Consider the following 22,233-nt stretch of genomic DNA (forward strand, 5'->3'; position numbering starts at 1 on the left):
TGCTTGGCGTGTTTTTATAGAAAAACTGGCCAAATTCGATATTTTTTTATAAGCACATTATCAATTACTTAGGTATTAGCTTTTCTCTAGGTTGGCGCTTTCATTCTTTATGATTTTTTGCACAAAGATACATAACTATAAACCCTCGAATTTGACGAAGCCCGCTTGCTTGAATATGAAAGAATATTTAAAGAGCAAGGAATTTTGGTTTCTAAACGGTTTTTTATAATAAACAAACGACTAATTTTGATTGATCGTCACTATTTGTGTTATGAATGATTGTTTAATGGTCACGTCACGTAGATATCAATCATAAATGTGCTAAATGCATAACCAGGTAGGTCCATAAAAATCATTTTATATCAGGGAAAATCTTAATGCGGAAACAAATGAAATAGAGCATTCATAATCAATTCTGTATCCGTAAAATATTCAATCAAAAACTGTTCTTGAGGAGACCTTCCCTTTTTCACCAACCACCCCTCGACCACCACCAATGCCCTTGTCCTCATTAGCGTAGCGCTAAACGCTAAATCACAATGCTTTACTTTATGAAACTTTGAAACTTTACTGATTTGAAGTGTGCGGTGTACTGATTTCTCAGGAACAAGATTTATTGACAATGACTAAGTCTGCGTATTTTTGAATAAATAAAGTTAAAGCAAATATAAACCTACCGCAGCCCATTCCAACGAAAAAAAGAACCACAAAAAAGCAGCATTGAGCCATCAGTTCTCATCAAAATTTTCACCGATAAACTTATAATGCGAGTTCATGAGTTCACAAACTTCATCTAAACCTTTTTTGCTTTGTTGATCATGGTTTTCAACTCTTTATAGTTTTTTAAAAGGGATTTTTAAAACGAACTCTTTTTTTTCTAAGTTTTTTAAAGAAAATCGCTAGTTCAAACTTTAAAGGCTTATATCTCCGGATCTACAATCGGTGACGAAATACTTGGCACAAAAAGGAAATCCACCGGGGTGTTTTGAAACCACAATCGATTTGCAAGTGTTCTAATCCTCTAAAGTAGGTTCGAAGGGTAGAGTTTTAACGCTAGACTTAAAACTTAGGACCTTAGGATCTGAGGATCCATAAGTTCAGAAGTGGTCCAGTAGGGCTTGAAATATAGCCTGGAAACCAATAAATCCCTCCCAGATCGAAATAATCGTTGAAATCAAGTTGAAGGCCCGAAATTGACATTCTCGCTCGAACTTCAATTTTCGAAAAATGGTTAATTAGCCAAAAGCGCCAATATATTATGACCCTGATTGTAGAAGTAGTTGAAGCTCGTTCATAGCTCGTTGGATAGCTTAGAGTCTCCTCTTTCTTGTAGTTGTAGGTGCTCGATTTAAGAAGGGCGGGCTGGGCGGGTAGGTAGGGGAATTAAAGCAGTTTGGCTGAAGGATAGAAATGTGCCCAGTGGTAAAATTTCAAATCAATTCGCTACAAGACAGAATAAAGTAAAACAGGGCCAAATTTGGAGGTTCTTGGGTCACTCGTTGATGGTCAAAAAACGGTTAAAATATCAAAAAAGTGGATTTTTGTCAAAATATTGCAATTTTTTGACTTTTTGGCTTGGCCATGAAGCACAATCCAATAACCAAAAATGACGATTTCTAATTCAAACTGGGCATTACAAATATACTTGACATGGGCATGGAAAGGGTTAAGAATAACGGTTGTTAAAGATTTGGGACGGGGGATAAGAACAAAAAAAAGTTTACAACGTTCTTATATGAAAAAGCAATTAGTGAGCTTTAAGATGACTCCACATTTATTAATTAGGGGGGACTTACCTTTATAAATTTAGAATACTTGATAAGAGAAAGACGAATATGGTTCACATGCATTTTTCTATAAGAATGGAGTTGTTTTTCATTTCATCATGGATATTCTTTTCATGTATATATATAACTTTTTGTTTAGGGAAATTCATGCTAATAAATTTTCGTACGGTATATTCTTATATTTTAAGAACAATACATCTGCAAAAGTATTGGGCCTATCTCGGAATAAATTATAATTGATGCTCCTATAATGAAATTCTTAGGTTCTGTTGCCAAAATAATATTCTCAACAAATTCTTAATGTTTGGCAAATTTCATCATGAATATTCTTATAAAGTATATTCTTATTACAAGGCGTGTATTTGCTTTAATTACATCTTGGTTTACAGGAATTCGGAAAGAGAGGATAAGAAATGCGCTGTTCATCTATTGAATCTCATGGCTGATTGAAATTTGATTGTAATTTCCCTCCTAGATTTTGTAATTTCCCGCAAAAGTGAAATTCCCATCGCTTTATTCATAGAATTATATTTCGACCTCTACAAAATAATTTTGCTTACTTAGTCAACCAGCTAACCAGAAAATTTAAAGAAAATTGGCTGGTTGACTAGCAAATTTTTCCAAGGGTACCTAATAGAAGGGAGTATTCAATAGTAGGGCCGAAACACAAAAAGCAGAAAGTGAAATAAAAATATTTTTGAAATCGGCTATTTTGACATTTTTTATAAGCACTTTTTACTTTAAATACAATGTTACTCGAGACAGAAGACAAAAGCAAGAGTGTGTCGTCATTTGGAAGCGATATTTTCACAATCATCCTTCTTTTACTGGTAGTTTTCCCAACTCAACTCAAAGAAACCTAAGTGAATCTCACTGACTCCCTCCCTCCCTTCCTTAAAGTTGTGTAGATTGAAAATCAAGATGACCATACAAATCACACATACACTGGAATAAAATAAAGTCATTGTATAAGTAAAGCCAAAGTCGAATAAACTCCATCGCAGGAATTGACGGCACACTATTTCATACATTTCTTGCATCATGAAATTCAAAGTCTGAAACAGTTGCTTGGAAGATGTCTAAATGTTTTTGAAGAGGTATTTTGAAACAGGTAACAAATTTTCGATTTCCAAGTTTGGAAATTCAATATTTTTGGGTTGGAAATTTTGGTTTTATAATTGAAGGTTGGAAATTTGAACGATTACCTTAAGCTGATTTGGAAAACATAAATTACCCATAGGTTTTGTGGAATAAACCAATGCCCTTGAAAAATCAAATGAAAAAAAAAACAATGTAGAAATGACAATTTTCCAAGGCTGGAAACAGTTTGGGAATTGAAAAAAAAGGTCAAAAATCGATGTGAAAATACATATTTTTGTAAATTTGATACCTCGGGTTGAAAAACTAGACTTTTTGGGTCGGAAATTTGTGTTTCTCCAAAACAGTTTGGAAAACGTTAAAAATCCATGTGGATATTACATTTTTTTCAAATTGAGACTCCCCCTTGCAAAACTAGACTTTTGGGGTTGGAAATTTGTGTTTCTCCCAAACAGTTTGGAAAACGTTAAAAACCCATGTGGAAATTATATTTTTGTACCATTTTCTGCCCATGTCCTTTGAGAAAACAACAAGCGATTTTTCGCGCAGAACAGTTTTGATGTATAGCTAACCTAGATATTAGGCTATAATGTGAGCAGTCAAGCTGTAAGTTTCCGTCAGGTAAGGCATCCCTTCGGAGCGGCCTCGGTCAATCGCAGTGAGTTCGCACAGTGAAGCACATAGGGTACTTGTGTCTTAGTTTCAAATGGTACCCTGCTGAGCTGTGTGAGTGATATAAGAGTTGATCTGTGCGAACAAACGAGAGATTGACCGGGAGCCATCGAGCCTAGGCTAGCGAGTGACTGTTCACAAAAACAAAAACCTTGTTTAAGATCCCTTTTTCCACATCTCTGTCATCAATTTTAGGGTTTTGGCTTTTTTCAACCTGGATTTTTGAAAATTCAAAATTTCCATCTTTGGAGAGTGTCCCAAGTTTCCAGGTTAGATTTTCCATTAGATTTTATCTATTTTCCAACCTTGGAAATGGAAATTTTTTTCCTGTGTAAGAAATACACTCTTCTCGAGATGCATAAATCTATTGCTGTCCTAGTTTTCAAACAGATTTCATTGCTATGAAATTATACATTTTAGCCAATTTAATTCCCAAAAGGCAAACATTAACTCTAAAACAAAAGTACTTGAAATTCAAAATGTCTCATGAGGTGTCCGACTCTTCTGAGTACTCCTTCTCAACTCCAAGGTGTTTATGGAATTCAATAGCGTTTCTTATTCTAAACCAAGACATTCCAATGACCCCAAGTACACCCTTCCCTTAAATTCCATAAACGCACTTATGCATTTGTGATCCGTATCCTTTGCCCTGGAATGCAGGTGTAATATACAGGTGCTCGATTTTGATTGTACGTCCGTTTCAAATTAAGTAAAGAGTATAAGCCATCATTGTTGTGATTTCTTGCCTATTTGCCTTGAATTGAAAAGAAAGGAAGTCAAAAAGAGTTCAAGTGAAAGAATAAAAGGAGAACTTCAGTTCAGAAGAATTCACGAAACATAAACAAAACAGTTCTATATATACAGCACCAGAAATGTTTTGAATTGAATGGGAGAGTGAAGGGGGAGTTTGAAATACCGTTTTCCCGTCCAAAATTTTATTGAATCCAGAAATCCCAAAAATTGTAAAAAATAATAACACCGTCACACCGGTTTGTATAGGCTAAGATACCGGAATACTGATAAAAAATAAGGCTAAATACCGTCACCGTCTGATTTTAAGATACCGTTTCACCATCTCTTTTTTCGTCAAATCCCGGAATAATACCGTGCTAAAATAGGGGCAATCCCGTCACACCGTAAAAGTACTGGGAGATGAAGGGCGAGTAGGCCTAATGTTCTATGTTCTATAGACAATAAGAAATCACTGTGCCAAATTTCAGCCACTTATGATTTGTTTCAAGCTTAGGGGGCCTTTTGGTCAATTTTAAAATAAAACTCGAAGAGAAAGATTCTTTATTTTACCTGATGGACGTAATTAGCGAGAATACCCACAAAAGGTGCAGAAAGCATGAAATTTCATGTCACTGAAAGTTTTCCTTGTAATTATTGCGCTGCAGACGAAAATTTTGGTCCAAGAAAAGTCAAACAGCTTAAAGGATTAAAAAAGGTCAAAGCTAGCCAAGGTACATTTGAAATCTATATTAATGAAAAAAATTGAACCCCCCCCCCCCCCTAAAGACATGAAAATTTAAGGGTGGGAAAAGTTTTTGACCCCTAGAATTCTCCACCCCCGTAGATACTTTCTGACCACTCCCTTACCGAAAAATCAACATAAATTGATCAAAATTACAACTTTCTTCCTAAAACTCTAACAAAATATACAAAATATACCTAGTTTTTCTTCTACCAAATTGTTTAAATATAATGAAATTTCCTTGAAAAATAAAAAACAGAAAAGTAAAATCAACTCAGTCTTTCACGATATTTCGTTCTCTTGCAGAACTTCGCCAGATCTTCATCAGGTATGAACTTTCCTTGGATATGATTAACAAAAATATTGAAAAATAGCCATCGGGCGTAGACATTCGAGGAAGACTTTGAAAGATTTAGAAAATTAGATATTTCAAAATGAAATGGAAACAGATAATGATGTTCAGTTTAAAAACGCTCTTAAAAATGTTCGAAAAAGAAGATTAAAAAGAGAAAGGGAAATCATATTTTCAGAGCTTTCATTTTAAGCTTAAAAATTAACCAATTGAAAGATCAATATAGAAAAGGCGCGAAAAAGAATTGCCAGATGCTTAAAAATCGCTAGCGAAAATAAACGTATTATAATATAGATAACAAATGATTTAAATGAAATGGTTTGGAGTTTCCAGTGTCGAATAACGTAAATTCGTTGCATTGAATTGCTTGAAAAAACTTTATTTTACCTGGTAAACTGGAGCCCATTCCCCTACGACGTGAAGGTTGACATATGCTTATGACTCATGATATGGATATGAATAGGATGACTTAATATCAAACAACAGGGGGTTGGGATAAACTTTGTCCTGGTAGAAATCTTTAAGCCTATTGTATTGACTACCTTAAAGGAAGAAATTTTGGCGAGAATTTAATTTGGCGGATGACCAGGGATAACCGAAAAAGATTTTTCCGAGGGAATTTAATTTGACATCATCAGTCATCCACCAAAATCTCTTCCCTTAAAGTATTGTTTAAGAATAACTGTGTTACTTTTTAGTGCTATGAAGTGTTTTGCTTTAGCTCTTCCTCTTGAACGCGATTCACTTTCCATGAAATTCGTACATGCGATGCATCCATTAATACAAAGCTTGTTCAGATTTCTTTACGACTTCGAGTAACTGACCGACCCAGGATCGTTCGAAGATTGGTTCTTTTTCCAGCAAGCACCAATAGCAACGAGCAACACGCCTAAACAGCCACACACAATACCAGCGATCGCTCCTCCACTCAAACCACCTGATGATGTTGACGCTGAAACAAAAAAAATATTTTGCAAATTAAATGATACAGAAGGGGGGGCGGAATTATTGCTTTTTGAAGAATCATGCCATGTATAGGTCTGACACTAGCCTGTACTAGACATGACGGCTTTTTCTGTACGTACTAAAAAAAAGGATGAAAAATCCCAGTTTTTGGTGAGATGCTAGGTAGTCTGGCATGGTAAGAAAAATTCTGTGTCCCGCTAGTGGCAGTTTTCTGGCATACAAATCAAACCAAACCAGACAGGTGCGCAGGAGCATTCTTTTGAAATCACAAGATACCATGGCATTGAAGTAGATAAAAACGTCGCACTTATTTGAACAAGCCCACGTGCTAAAAATAAAATATCATCCCACCGCAGAGGCATAAAGAAGCATAAAGATGCTTAAAAGAAAATGTTTCAGACAAGGAATGCAAAAAAATGGTAGTGATAATCTATATTTTTTGTTGTGCGAATTCAACTTCCTTAAACTTACTGTACGAAGGTGTTGTGTAATATTCTCCTACAGTTGCTCCATATTGATCCAATTTGTTCTTCAAAGTAATCTCGAAATAATATTTAGTCTTCTCTTTAAGTGGCGAAACAGCTTTCTTGCCGTCGTCGGCGATAAAAAAAGTCTCCTCTTTGCAGTTCAACAAGTTGTCATTGGAAAGGACTTCACAATATTTCAGTTTCCCAGACAAACTTGGTGCGCCATCTTGACCATCATCAGTTGGCCGATCAAACCACAGTTGAAGCCAAACGTAATCTTTTGTTGGTGTTACTTTGCCCACTTTCAAGTTCAGCACTGGGCCGGGTGGTGCTATATACAATAAGAACAGAAATTACTGATTGGCAGAAATGCGAATCAAGATTAAGAAATTCCTCTTATGGCGCATATAATTTGTTAACTTTTTTGCCAACGTTTTAGCAAAATTTATCCAAACTGGAGAGACAATTTTCGAAGATTGGCATTTTGGCGCCCCCTCCTGAAAAGTAAAACATATTTGTAAAATTGACGCAAGCGATGCGAGCACGAAAACATTTGTGTATTTTTTCTTTTTGTTGGCTTGAAGCTGCTAATTCTAAGGTAAGATAAAGCAGAGGAGCGCCGAAATTAGTGATCAGAGGCGCCTCTTTGCATCTTTGCCCCCCCCCCCCAAAAAAAAAAAGAAATCTGTCGCTGACCAGCCGCTTCCCAGCTGGCATACAACGTTGTTTCAACGTTTATATAACTTTCACAACATCCATATAACGTTAGATGAACGTTGAAACAACGTTGTGTGCCAGCTGGGTTCCACCACGCTACTGCCAAATCCCTGTTTTCAGGTTAGTGTTTCTAATAAGAGACTTTCATTGTTATCAAAACAAAACCTACTGGGAAACTTCGGTTTACGGTATATTTCTTTACACATCCAAATAGTTTAGTTACCTTATCGGCCAAAACTTAGTCGGCCCTAAGTGACTAAATTTTGGCTTGGTGTCTAAAATTAGGGCCGACTAAAAATTTAGGCCAACTAAAATTTGGAGCGACTAAAAATTTAGAATTGGTCAAAACTTAATTATTAGTCGGCCCTTAGTGACTAAATTTTGACGAGGTGACTAAAATTAGGATCGACTAAAATTAAGGCCGACTAAGTTTTGGTCCATAAGCTACCTGAGACTTCAGATGATGAACAAAAAACAAAAACTCACCCATCCTGGGTATGGTATAGTTGATAATTTTCGGCTCGGCAAGTCCTGCATCAGTCCTTGCATTGATAATGATTTGGTAAGTGGTTCCATTCTTTAGTGTTCCTGCACCAAGAGAAATGTAATCTGTTGGTTTACCGTTTGGTAGAAATGATACCACGCTATTTCCAATCTATGAGAAAAAAAACGCACGCTGTGCTAATTTGCATACATTAGAATGATCCGACTATCTTTATAACCTCAATACGCAATTAACTAAATGCATAATTACAAGCATGATTACTCCTAAATAATTAAGCGGTATTGATATGGAGAAATGAAGATACTGACCTGAGTTCCATTACTGAACAACGAATAAGTGACGATATAAGAAAGCCAGGAAGGAGAAAACTCGTTCAGTCTGATTCTAATAGTGCTGTAATTTCTGTGGTTGATCCAGGAGGCTTCTGGTATCACCGGTTTTTCTGTGAGAGAAGATAGAAGTTTTGTACAGTACTGTAGAGACAAGAAATCGTCAGCGTCAAACTATTTATATGTTTGCATTCATTTAATAAAATAAAATGCTACAAAACGTTTTGGATGTGTTACATATTTATGTAAGTTTTCATGGGGTATGAAAAGGAAAGGCGGAAATGGTGTTTTGTGGCGTTTGATCAGGGACAACCGGGGCACTGCGAAGTTTCTAGCAATCTTCAAATTAGAGCATTTGGGTGTACTACATTTGTCCATAAAATGGTAGATTTTGAATGAGAGATCTTCAGCGTAAGTCAACATCACTTCCAATTAGAACTTCCGATATTTCGGTGAAGAATTATGGCGAATTAGTTTATTAACTTCGAAAGAAGGATGTGTTGTATACGAATCGACTCAGTATTTGGTACGGTTCCTACTACTATAATACATAAAAACTTTGTGTTTTCGCCGAGTTTTGTTTGAAGAATGCCTTCAAAATATTCGATCTGTGGGTACGAAAATAACTGTTTTGATCTATTTTGCCTGAAGAAAAATTTTGCTCAAAGGTTTAGTTTATCAGATCTATTATGACATTCACAACATCACTCTCACAATATATACTATTTTTTTTTAATTCTCCCCGCGTTGGTGTCAACCTATGATATGGAAAAGTGAGAAAGAATGAGCTATCCAACGAGTTTTTAAAGAGTTTGTAATAGGTATATTTCGACCAATTTTAACAATTCATCGTACATTTGGACCTTTATTAGAGGTTTTAATCTTATTCAAATTTTTACGAAATTTTAGAAAGCTTACATCAATCCGGTCAAAACTTTTCAAACGAAGTGTTACTTGTAGCTATCTATTTTTCATATCAAGACGACTTTTCCACAAAAATACAACCCTTTAAGACTAAAAATACTGTAACCCCTTGTAATTCCTGGCAATTTTAGGTTCAAAACTATCTGGAATTTGGAATGTTTGAATGATTTAAAAAGTTTAACCCCACGGAATTCAAATTCATTTTGACAGATTTTCGTATATTCCTATGGACTTCCATACCGCGGATACCATATCGAACCTTAACGCCTCGGAACGGAAATGGACCTCCTCAGTACACGGTTTTTTGGGAAAAGCCCTATTTTTTAACAGAATTCAAGTCCTTCTCGAACCAGTGATATGAAGGTTACAAGTTTCAAAGGGTAATATTTCTATAAAGTATGGTTCAGGGGCCGGTACTAACGGTCCAGCAGATTGAAGACCTTCTAAACTCTGAACGATCGATATACGACGCACAAAGTCGCCTATTTTGAATCGATCAGACCTCACCTATACATTCTTCTGGATATGCATAAAATAATTGATTGCAAACCTCGTTCTCAAAGACTTGTTGCTACGATACTTCAACGTCGTCAGACATATTAATGTTTGAAATTTTGTATCAAAATTGAAAACGGTCTTTTGGGAAAACATAATGCATGTATAAATGTCGTTTGAAGTAATTATTTCATTTGAAAACAAGGCCCGCAGTGTCGTTGATTTGTATCCAGAAGTGCGTAAACTGATTTGTATCCAGAAGTGCGTAAACCTCGAATAAAAATGTTGACAAATATACTAAGCGAGGTTAATATACCTTTTCATAAATTACGTCACGAACATCACTTACCTCGTTTTGAAATTATTTGCATGTCTCAAGGCACACCATGGTAATTGTTTGAATACGAGGCAAGTGATGTTCGTGACGTAATTTATGAAAAAGCTCTATTGACTGACCTGGAACTGGTACTTGGAATGATGTAGTTGTGGTTGCTCCCTCTTTACCACTGACAGTTTCAACTCGCATTGAAATGTTGTAGGTTGTGGAATTTCGAACTCCCTTGATGACCAAGTTACTTGGGTAATTCAGAACTTGATAATGATGTGTCTGTTGAAAAAAATAAGAAAGCCAAGAGTTTTGTGGAGTCCTCGTCTATGAATGAAAATTTCGGACGTTCCGCAACTTTTGTACGATCTGTTGTGGTTGATTTTTGTAGGTTAAGGGGTGACATTGGATTTTAAAAATTTGAGATCAAAACTGAAATGCCACGACCGAAGGCATCTTCAAAAGTTACCAGAAATCCCAGATTGAGACTACCTTTTTCCTTTAGCATGTCGTTCAGTTTAGTTCATCGTAGACAGTCGAACAGGTCGGCCCATTGTAAAATTTCATAGATTACTGAGCATAAAAAGTCGAATCTTTTTATCTACCTAATTGACCACACTCCTAATGACTTGTATTCCGGTATTGAAGGACCGAATTTCCGATGTTCCGGTATTTATCGGGAACATTTTTGACGAATGTTAGAGAAATGTTCGGCCGATATGCCGGTAGTTTGTACCCTCGAAAGCCCGCAAATTTATTAACTGCTTTTGTTGCCTCATTGTAGTCAGTCTTTGGATGTGGAAACCATTAATAAGACAATCTGTCCAATCATATTTGGATGTTTTCCACACGAACGCTAAAAAGCATGACCATTCGGCCTGACGCGGGGTCCATACTTAGGTCCTCTGGAGACAAGACCGAAGACCGAATTACCCCGAATTACCCTGAATAGGCCCCGAGCGGTCTAAGGCGGGCACTCCTCCAGGTCTCTCCTCTCTGTAACCTGACATTGAAATTTGATATGAAATTTGGATTTCCTCTTTAGCCAATGATTCTGCTGCTGCATTTATCCTTCACGATTAAAAACTTTTAGTTATCAAGAGGGTCTGTAAAACATTGCTTAATGACAATTCAAAAAATGAAAAACATTGTTTTCATTAGTAAAGTTATAAGAAACTTCTTCTGTTAGATTACAAATAGCACTTTTTCATTTGAAATACCGCGCTAAACCACGGGGTACCTCACTTTCTAACTGATATTTTCAGATAGCGAGTATCTAGTATAGTATCTTCTGCAAATATTATTTTGATGAAAAGCGGGACCATCATAGCAAAAAATGTGCAGGCGTACTGCATGAATACTTTGTCTGCTTCATTTTTCTTATAAAAACAAAACACTCAAGGGTACAGAGATGGAATTTTGTTATAAACAGTTTACAATAGAATAGACACAGAAGCAATCCGCTAAGGAATTCTCGTCCTTCATCCAGCTTCGCTATTACATATCCATGTATATACCAAGTGTTTTGGTGGTAAAAGAGATTTCAATAAAACATAAATTTTATGACTCACAGTGTCAGAGACAATCAACTCTTCTTTATCACTTGTGGTTACATTGTATTTTATCGTGAAGTTCTTCTGATTGCTCGACTGATCCGAGAAACGATAAGTCACCGTAAATTCAGTGAATCCTTTGTTAAGCACTTGATCGATTACTATGCTTGGTATATCTGGAATCAAAAGTATAAATCGGAATGTACTTACTAAGGAGGACGTTGCAAGATAAATAGATACACGTCAATTCATGATATGCACCATTGCAATGTCTTCCACGGACCCAACAGCTGATTGGTTGCAAGTGACGTATTCAATGATTTGACGACACTTACAATCAATCAGCTATTGGGTCCGTGATTTAATGTCAGAAGACATTGCAATGGTGCATATTATGAATACGTTTTAGCAATAGACGACACGTTGTATGGCAATAAAGGAAGAGCTTGTCCTGTAGAATAAGCAGATATATAAAACTTAGCTTCGGTGCATTAAATTAAACAAAATTTGAGTAATTGTACTGTAAACATTTTCCAATGAACGATTCAAGTAAACAACCCACTCCTCCCCCCCAAAAAAAAGTCAGGTTAGTTGTAATCTCCGAGCAGATTTGAATACTCCGTGCTGGCACGTATTTACTATGAGGACCATGGCTCCGTAAGAGAATTTGCCAAGGTTAGTGCATCCGCCGCTTGTATCTTTTTCATCCAATTTTGTAATGAATATTAAATGAGCTTTTGAGGGCGGAGATTAGTTAAAGGACCATATACTTTTTCTTTCGTTTTAAAGCAACGCGGAATAGAGGTTAGATGTATCTGCTATTGAATGTTTTGGCTGAACAACCTTCAGAGCAGAGCATGGCGAACGCAGAATGGAAGATCTGTTGATAGATTAGGCTACTTAGTACTCACTGCAGTTGTCTTCATCTGAAAAATCACTACAATCTTGTTTATTGTCACAAATTTTTTCTTGGCTGATGCATTTGTCTTCCGCGCGACATTTGGTCAGTGGTTCATAACATCCTCCTGTATTAGCGAAAAATATGTTTTAGTGTTTTCCAAAACTGCATATTTCCTGGACTGGCTAGATCTTAAAGGTTTTATTTTTGCATTAGTGTTCCTGTTTCACATCAGACACATATTTTGTATCAGGACAGTGTCTGCCTATTGTTATATTATACTGATATAAGCAAAAAAATGTTCTTCTTTTCCTCTTTCTAACCAATCTTGCTCCACATCCGTGTCAATCCAATTTGAAAAAAAAATTAAATTAAAATTGATGAAAGCAAACGATATCACTCTTATTTAAAAAAAAACTTTAATAAATTTAGTACCGATTGATCAAATCTAGGAGGAAACAAACACAAAGACCTTGCGTGAGTCATTTTTCTTAGCCTGATTGTTTTAATTCTTTGTGACATATTGTTTCACAGGTTCGGTCTGCCGATCAAAATACCATAAAAGGTTGAAATTTATTTTTCTATTCATTCCCCAGAACTGTTCATGTGGTGATTCGTTATAGGGGGCTTCATTCCTTGAATCCAACGTTTGTTGAAAAAATTCGTCGAAAGAATTTCAATACACAGGTTGCAAAATGAAAGTCTGAAGACAAATTACGCTTTTACTCGAAATTTTTATGGGCTTGTCACAAATGACATTTACTTCTGATTGGTTCGAATTTATTGACACTAATAGTTTTCAGCTGTAAGTTGTAAACGTGAACTTTTTCGAGTAATCACATGTTTTGACTGCACTGATATAATTTTGCAACCTGTGTATTGGTGATTGATTTCAACCGTGTGATGCATCGGACACCACTAATTAGTGGCCACCGTCGGGGAAACGGATTATAAATCCGCTAATTAGAGGTGCCCGCCTTTTTGAGGGTTTTGAATTGATGATCAAATTTAGAAAGTTAAGCCGTACTAAGGTGTCACAAACATAAAATTTAGGTCTAAAGAAATGACCTTGAAAGGACAAGAAAAAACTATTTTAAAGAAAACAAACTACTCTTGGTGAATAAAATCAAGCCAAAGTTACTGCTAAAATGACGTTATGGTCTTGCGATACCAGTACATGTTTGCCCGTTAAAAGGAGAGATATATTTGGTCCACTAAAGATGTCGCCGACCTTTTAGAGTTACGACTAATTAGATCTATAGGCTACGTCATATCTTCCATCGTTTCGAGCGTAAAACTCATACTTATCTGGATATGCACAGGGTAGGGTTTTAATGCTAGAAACTCAGGAATTCAGGATCGAAAAGTGATACAATAAGGCCCAGAATATAGCCTGGAAGGCTCTTGTTTTGAATATTGCACTTTTCAGAATACATTACACGCGCATTGAGGTTTTAATAAAACAATAAAGTTTTGAAACCTAAGCCAATCAGCTGTGTTTTAGACATTCTTTTATTTGAAATTTTTATTGGTAAACAGGGAGTTTCTAAACATCGTCCAGAAATGGCGACCACGACCGGTGACCACGACCGGCGACCAGATAAATTTGGATTATCGAGTTTTTTTTCCTTTCTTCAACGTAGAGTGTCTCTCCTTTGTTATTTGAAAATATTGTGTTGAAGAGAAAGCTCATCTCTGTCTCATCTATTTAGAGCCACGTGCCCAATGCGTAAAACGACTATATCGACGCTCTTAGAGCTTGATTAGGGTGTCATAAAAGTAATTAGCAGCACAAAATATTTTGAACTTGGTTCGAGAAGCTTTGTTTTTAATCATCAGATTGTTATTTCTGTCGAAATTAGTCATTTTGTTAACATAAATAGAATAATTGATTAGATTCATATCTCTAAAACTGGCCTTCCCGATTTTTTCCTACTAAATAGTCCTATCTATACATACTAAAGGCATCTCATTCAGCATGATTAAAATATTCATGGTAATAAAGTTTACAGTTATCATATCCTGTCAATATTTTAGTCAAATAGTGTCACTTTGTCAAGAAAATGACTGGTTACTCAAAATGTCACTTTTTAGTAGTTTGAGGACTTGATAAGCAGTTCTCTACGGTGGAGAGAGCAGTCAAACTCGATAACCCAAATTTATCTGGTCGTCGGTCGTGGTCGCTGGTCGTGGTCCCCATTTCTGGTCGATGTTTAGAAACTGCCTGGTAAACATCTTTTGTGAAAGTTGTCTATTATGTTTAAACCTTTAATAAGCAAACCTATTCAAGATATGCACCATTGCAATGTCTTCCGTTCCACCCAATAGCTGATTGGTTGAAAGTGACGTATTGACTGATTTTACGTCACTTCCACCCAATGAGCTATTGGTTCCGTGACGTAATGTCAGAAGACATTGCAGTGGTGCATATCACGAATTAATAGCAGTGCCTATAGACCAAGAGTAAGGCCTAAAATCCTTTAGCTGTCTATTGTGTAGAGTAGAGGATCTACTATATCATTTGGTCAATGGGTCTATTATTCAAATTGTAAATTCTTTACCTTTGATGAACCGTGCAGCAAGGTCTTGAAAATCCTTTCCTTGGAATGTGTAGTTCAGTAAAAAATCACCGATATCACTTTCATCTACTTTCTGGATGTTCAATCTGTAGGTCTGATAGTAAGAGAAGCCTCCCATGTTGATTGTTGTGTTTTTGAGCGTGTACCGATCAGTAGAGACGTGATACGTGTTTCGACCGTTTGTCCAAAAGACGTTTGTGATTTCGGGGTACGAGGAAAGGTTTATTTGTATTTCTTGTGTAGTTTGTCCAATCATAATGGTATGATTTCGGACGATATTCAGTGTGTTCTTGACTGTACAAAAAAGCCGGGAAAATATACAGTAAAATTAATCTTGGTTTTTAAAATCTTTACTCTCTTATAGTCACATTTTTCGATTTTCTGTTTTTTGACAATCCCTGTATCTTTTCCCACTTCTAAAGGAAATTCCTACATTTTGCTGTAAACAGCCTGATCTTTTGGGGACCTTAGAAAATTCATCGGTGAAAAATTCGTCGGTAAAAAATTTCTTCACTTGCCAATAAACATTCTAACAGAGTAACGTCGACATTGAGGCTAAAAAAGACCAATGGGTTGAGTAACTTTTCATTTTATTTAGTTTTTGTGGCAATCGTTTGTCGTGAGAATCCCATAAACTCAAAATTTACCACTAAGATATTCCATTTTTAAAACGAAAAAAAAATTCAAAGTAACCATAAATTAATCGTCGATTAAAAATAATCATCGATTAAAAAAATTCGTCATAAAGCGATTTCTTCGTCACTTTTTACTGACAGATTTTTCTACCGAGGTATTCTGGTGCACAATTTTCTTTCCCCCGGAAATTAGGACCCCTGTTTGAAAAAAAATTTAAACGATATTTCCAAATCCCCTTTTTGGGAAAGGATCAAGTTTCTAGTAGAGTAATCGAATGAAAACTAAATTTGACCGAAATCCCTTCAACAAAATAGCCCCAAAAATAGCACACGGTTAGTTGTTTTTTTGTCCAAAAAGCCATGACTCTAAGATTATGAGCTTTGCTAGGTATTTCGATGAAAAAGATTAGAATATTCAGTAGGTTCCACTTACAGTTGACAAAAAGTGCGAATTTCCTTACATCATCATCAGTGAAGCAAGTATAATTGCCTAGCACGCCAATATTTTTGCCAATAATCGTTAAAGTGTTCGACTCTACCACAAACGTTGGCATGTCGACAGTTATGTTCATGAGGTATTGTCTCCAAGAGACTGGTTTGCCATCATCCGTGTTACAAGTGAATGTTGCGTTCTGTCCAATGTCGATGGTCTCCTCTCTACCAACACTAGTGATCGCCCCACGAGTTACTGCAACAAAAGAAAATGAGTCATCTTTTCGTCACACCCCTGTCTCACAGCCCCGGTGAAACTTTTTCCTACAGCGGGGATCAAAATTTCGAATGAAATTCTATTGTTCCAAGGTTAACAAGTGATACTTTTATGGACCTACCTGGTTATGCATTTAACACATATATAATTGTTATCTACGTGAGCATGAACGTTAAACAATCATTCAGAACAAAAATAGTGACGATTTATTAAAATTAGTCGTTTGTTTCTTATAAAAAAAGGTTTAGAAACCAAAATTTCATGCTCTTGAAATATTCTTTCATATTCAAGACTTCGTGAGCATAAAAAGACATCTATCTCATCAAAAAATTGAGTAATTTGGCTAAGAACATTGATGTATGCTTATTAATAGTGATTCTTATAGATAAGATAAAGATGCGTTTTTTGAGCTGAAAAGTTTTTTTACAAAAATCTGCTTGACCCATCTTTTACCTACTTTCATGCAAAAAATCAGAAAAAAAACAACGATCCAATATTTCACAAAGTCCAAAAAACCCTTTTTTTAGCCGTTTTTTGGCCCAAATTTGCCCAAAAACATTTTTTTTCGAAAATCGGGCTCAGTCACATTCGAGGGTTCATAGTTATGCATCTTTGTGCAAAAAATCATAAAGAATGAAAGAGCCAATCTCGAGAAAAGCTAATACCTAAGTAATTGATAATGTGCTTATAAAAAAATATCGAATTTGGCCAGTTTTTCTATAAAAACACGCCAAGCAACCAAAATTTCATGTCTAAACACACATATGCTTCAAAGTAAGCCCTCGTGAGCAAAAAAAAACATCTATCTCATAAAAAAATTGAGTAATTTGACTAAGAACATTGATGTATGCTTATTAATAGTGATTCTTATAGATAAACATGCGTTTTTTAAGCCAAATAAATTTTTTTGCAAAAATCTGCTTGAGTCATCTTTTACCTCTATGATGGTACCCTACTTTCATGCAAAAAATCAAATAAATTTAATGATCCAATTTTTCTCAAAGTTCAAAAAACCCGTTTTTTAGCCTTGTTTTGGCCAAAATTTGCCCAAAAATTTTTTTTTCGAAAATCGGGCTCCGTCACATTTTGGCCACCACTGTTTTGCACCTTTGTACCAAAAATCAAATGATTCCTATGATTCAATCTCGAGAAAAGCTGGTAACGAACGGACAGACGGACGGACGAACGGACAGAGGTGAATTTATAGGACCTTCACCCCACCGGGGTACGTAGGTCCAAAAAATTCCAGTGGGATGGTTTTGGAGTCCAATTTCTAAACAATGAATTTGGAGATCAACTGAATTTTGAAATCAAAGTCAATTTCTCAGTGGGACTGAAATTGTAGGGTTTCCCAGTGGGGACGAAATTTTTGCTAAATTTTCCAGCCGGACAAATTAGCAGTATAATCTTCCGTTCTTTTCGTGATATTTGAGACAAAAGGGAAATTCTCCACCAAGTTTTACAACCACTAAAAATTGTAAGTTCTCTAACTTAGGTTGGAAGAGTAGAGTGTTTTAAATTTGAGTTTTAATGCTAGAAACTCAGGAATTCAGGATCCAATAAGGCTCAGAATATAGCCTGGAAGTTTTTAAACCCCTCTCAAATTAAAACCTTTGTACTAGAAAATTTATTATCAGTTAAGTTCTAGAAGTAATGTTTTCTGGTTTTCAGGGAAATTCGAAATAAAATATCCAAGGTCACTTTTAAAACTTTTGAAAATCAATACAGTAGTAAAATTTCAAAATGTGAACATAAGTGAAGTTGACCCAAAATTCGTGGTTGATGCCCTGGTGGAGCTTGAAATGGCGATTAAGAACATTCCAATGGAATGCAATGGACAATTCTCCTGTAATCTCCTGTAGATGATGGCGGATCTTTAAACGGTTCAAAAAAGTTTGAATCTATCTCTGAGTTTCTGATTGAAAAATGAAAAAAATAGAATCATTTAAAGTGGACATGAAACTCTCGAGCTTTTCCCATATGGGATGAAATTTCACATTTTCAAATTCACATTTTTGGTCAGTTTTTTTTCGCTGAAAAAGAAGGTCCACCTGACTTGTTTTCAAGAGTGATGAAGGTTTCGAAGACTCATTCATTTGCTTCATAATATGATGATTAACCTTTATGGTGGTCTTACAGCTACAATCGGTGCCATAATATCCCCAAAAGTTTTAAAGGTGCGTGAGTAAGGCTGAAAAAAATTTTAACTCTGAGTTTTAACATTGTGAGACTAAAGACTAAAGTGCCTTTCTATTTCAGGAAAAAGCTAAAAAAAAGCTCAAAAATGTTCCAATAAAGCTGAGAATATAGCTTAGAATCAAAATTTCCGATGAAACAGAGTGGTAGTGCTTACAATTGTGTGTGATTACAATTCTCGCCCAAGCTTTAACTTCTGAAAAACGTTAAAATACCCTAAATTATCAATATATTCCGTCGTTGATTGTAGTCTAATGAAGAAATAGTTTTTACCTTTGGTGACCATCAACAAAATGGCGACCAAGAAAAACAAATACTCCAAGTTCTTCATTGTTTGCTACAACACATCTATGTTCTAAATTATATATGAAGAAAATCAAAATATATATTTTGTCAAAATACTTTTACTTTTAGGTTTAAATCAGCCATTCCAAAAAGTAAATAAGAAAAACCATTATTTTTAATTTCAGCAAAAGCTTTTCGGTAAAACCATCTTCAGTGCTAGATGTTTAAAAAGGTAAATGTAGAAGTAGTAGTAAGTAAAATTTTACTTTTGTTACTTGAAGTTTCACCCCACCCGTATGAGCGACACGGCCAAATGAAATACGTTTTATAGTACAATGTCCATAATCAGATATACAAGATTATACTAGCTCAAATATGGATTTACAAGCAAAGTATTCTAAAGCTGGCCACAATGGTCTCTTACTTACTACCGAACGCAGCAAATAAACATGGCATACTCTTGTCTCCCGATAAGACGTCCCCCTGCTATAATCCTTAAGAGAAAAAAGGCCATCCCTCGCTCTTATTAAGACCCCCCAACCAGGGCCGGCGAATCAATTTTGAAAGTGGAGGGGCCAAATAGTAAGTGTCTAAGGAGGCGCCACCATGGTTGGTTAATTTTTTTTTTCTTAGCAAAAAAGTGGGGGGCCATGGCCCCCCGGCCCTCCCCATTTCGCCGGCCCTGCCAACTAATTAAATTCGAATAATTCAATATTTTATTACAGTGTAGATAGATCAGATAGATCTTAAACTTGTTAAAAATTTTCCTTTTTGTCAGTATAGCTTGGTACTCATCATGTATTAAAAAAAGTGGCGTTTAACACTAGACGCACGCGTTTAACTTTTCAGATCATCTGTGTACTCACTGGGAGCTTTTTAGCAAAGAGAGATAGAGAAAAAGGGAAAAAGTGAAACGAAATCGAAAGTAAAAACCAAATCTTGTTTACATTGGCGGTGTCTTTGAACTTTAAACGCACATATCAAAATTTTTTGATATGCGCGTTTGAATATTTTTTTTCTAGGTTCGATAAACACCGGCGTTTAACATTAAACGCAGGCGTTTATCGAGTGTACTCACTAGAGATCTTATGGTTTTAGACGCGCGCGCATAAAGTTATAAGCCGGCGTTTAGTGTTAAACGCCACTTTTTCAACAAGTGAGTACCAAGCTTATTGGTTCTTATTTTACGTGTTCATAAAGTTTTTTGTTGTTGAAATCGATATCAGTTTAAAACAATTCTCTTCAAATTACCCCCCTCTTATTCCATCCCGGCTTATTAGAATTTAGAAAATTTTCCTACCCCCTGGTTATTCGGAGCCCCCCCCCCTGTCTATTCGGGAGACAAGGAGTACAAAACAAATTGAGATTCCCTTTAATAGACAGTCTATGCAAAGGCTGAAAACCACAGAACTATTTTGTGGTTTTTGTTGATTCATACATATCACGGACATTTCAGAACCAAGTAAATATATCAAAAAATGCATAACACCCCAATGTTTGCCCTATAAACAGATCACCACCAAAACAAAAATCGAACTCCCCCCCCTGTACCACACAAACCACTGAGAGGCAGTGAAAGGTCACATTTTATGATCCTACTTATAGGAAATTCGTCTTTTTAAAGTCAGGTTTAAAAATCTTTGATTTCACAGTCTCAGAGTGAAACATCTGAGAGAAAGGCCCAAACATTTTTTACAGTATAACAATTTATTTGTACGTTCATCATAGAAAAAATATCTCTTCCAAAGTTTTCAACTTTTAATAAACTCTACTCGCTTACAAAGCTTGCCACTAAATCGTTTCGCCATTCAACCTAACATGAATATTCCCCTTCATAATATCACAAACAAATGAGAAATCTAATAAGTGTTTTTCTTTTGTGAAAACAAACTATATAAGAACATATTTCGAGGGCTAAAATGTTTAGAACAAGTTAAGAACATTTTAAGGCTGTTGACTCAAAAACACCCGTTTTCTTAAATCACAAAATGGTGAAAATAAGAACATTTTGAGAACATTTTTCGGCTTGAAACCCAAAAAGTTAAGAACATCCCAAGACATCCCAAATAAGAATTTGGATGTTCTTATAAAAAACGTGTAAGATTTTCTCTCTTTATAATCAAACACGCGAAGGTTGGTTTTATTGATTGAAAGTTGATTGAAATGCTATGTTAAAGGGCTCAATTTTCTTGCATTATTAACCATCATTTATTCATTACTTTTTATAAGAAAAGCGCTTAAAATAAATTCAAGCGAGATACGATAGCATTTTTTAATATAAGAAAATAATAAATAATCTTTCTATAATTCGAACTAAAATATTGGTCCCTCAGCTAGAAATTAGTATAAAATACGCTTTATAATTCAAATCTTTCTATAGTTCGAAGAAAATTTCAGAAGCAGTTGAGTCCATTGGGAGTCCATTCGATATTGGTCTGGTTCTTTCGCTTCGCTACCATGTGGAAATGATCAGTCTGCACCATCACGGGAAATATATTCCTGAGCAGGAAGGTGGCATTGCTCGATGAGGAAATAACGTCAGATTATTTCAGGTTTTCCTAACTACCCGGTTAATATTATGCAATGAATCTACACTTCACTCGCAGTAATTCTCGTTTATCGAACTTTGCCAAATTCAAAATCGATTGAAAGGATCATGAACACTCGTAAACGAACTTGTTCGAGTTATGGAAACTGATGAATAGAGTAAAACTCTCCGCATGACACGTATATTTACTCTAAATAATAATAAAGTTTTACAAATTCGCAGGCCACCGTGCGGAAACATGGGCCTCTATGAATCGCTCATACATTTTGGGTTAATTATTACATTGTTATAATATAGACAGGTATGTAGCGGCCTGGCTTAATTTTCTTGGTGGTGCAAACTATGAAATTGGCGCCCCTGGTATTTTTGTCCTTATTTGCGCCCTCCGTCATTAAGTGAAAATATTAAACTGTAGTGACTGGTTGAAAGTAACGCCCGGAATCTTTGAGTTAAGAACTTTTATTTATACGAAGGTGGTGTAATGATAACTTGATATCTATTTCCTTGTTATAATTCTAAAGATAATAGTTTTCTGAACAAGGAAATATTTTCAATTTTCAACTTTTAAAATGCCTAAAAATGCCCCAATTTATACCGATTTAGCACCAAAAATAAAGCTTCTCAAATAAAAACATGATCTGTTGATACTTGAAATGGAAATTTTATACCTAGTAAGTCAATTTGGTCTATTTTTTTGTTTTCTAAAACTTTATCAGAAA

General features: G+C 35.6%; 1 protein-coding gene across 1 annotated transcript; it reads right to left on the reverse strand.

The window, feature by feature from the left end:
• Window positions 1–5,601: 5,601 nt before the first annotated feature.
• On the reverse strand, window positions 5,602–19,032 carry LOC136808001 (uncharacterized). The gene is made up of 10 exons (XM_067064640.1): window positions 18,955–19,032; window positions 16,210–16,464; window positions 15,124–15,435; window positions 12,576–12,689; window positions 11,683–11,840; window positions 10,243–10,393; window positions 8,347–8,480; window positions 8,020–8,188; window positions 6,821–7,147; window positions 5,602–6,335 (listed from the first exon to the last, which is right to left on the reverse strand). Exons 1-10 carry the CDS (start codon window positions 19,010–19,012, stop codon window positions 6,187–6,189), a joined length of 1,827 nt encoding a protein of 608 aa, XP_066920741.1. The 5' UTR covers window positions 19,013–19,032; the 3' UTR covers window positions 5,602–6,186.
• Window positions 19,033–22,233: the final 3,201 nt, after the last annotated feature.

The sequence above is a fragment of the Clytia hemisphaerica genome, unplaced genomic scaffold, assembly GCF_902728285.1.
Source record: "Clytia hemisphaerica strain Z4C2 unplaced genomic scaffold, Clytia hemisphaerica genome assembly, whole genome shotgun sequence".
In the NCBI taxonomy this organism is placed as follows: Eukaryota; Metazoa; Cnidaria; class Hydrozoa; order Leptothecata; family Clytiidae; genus Clytia; species Clytia hemisphaerica.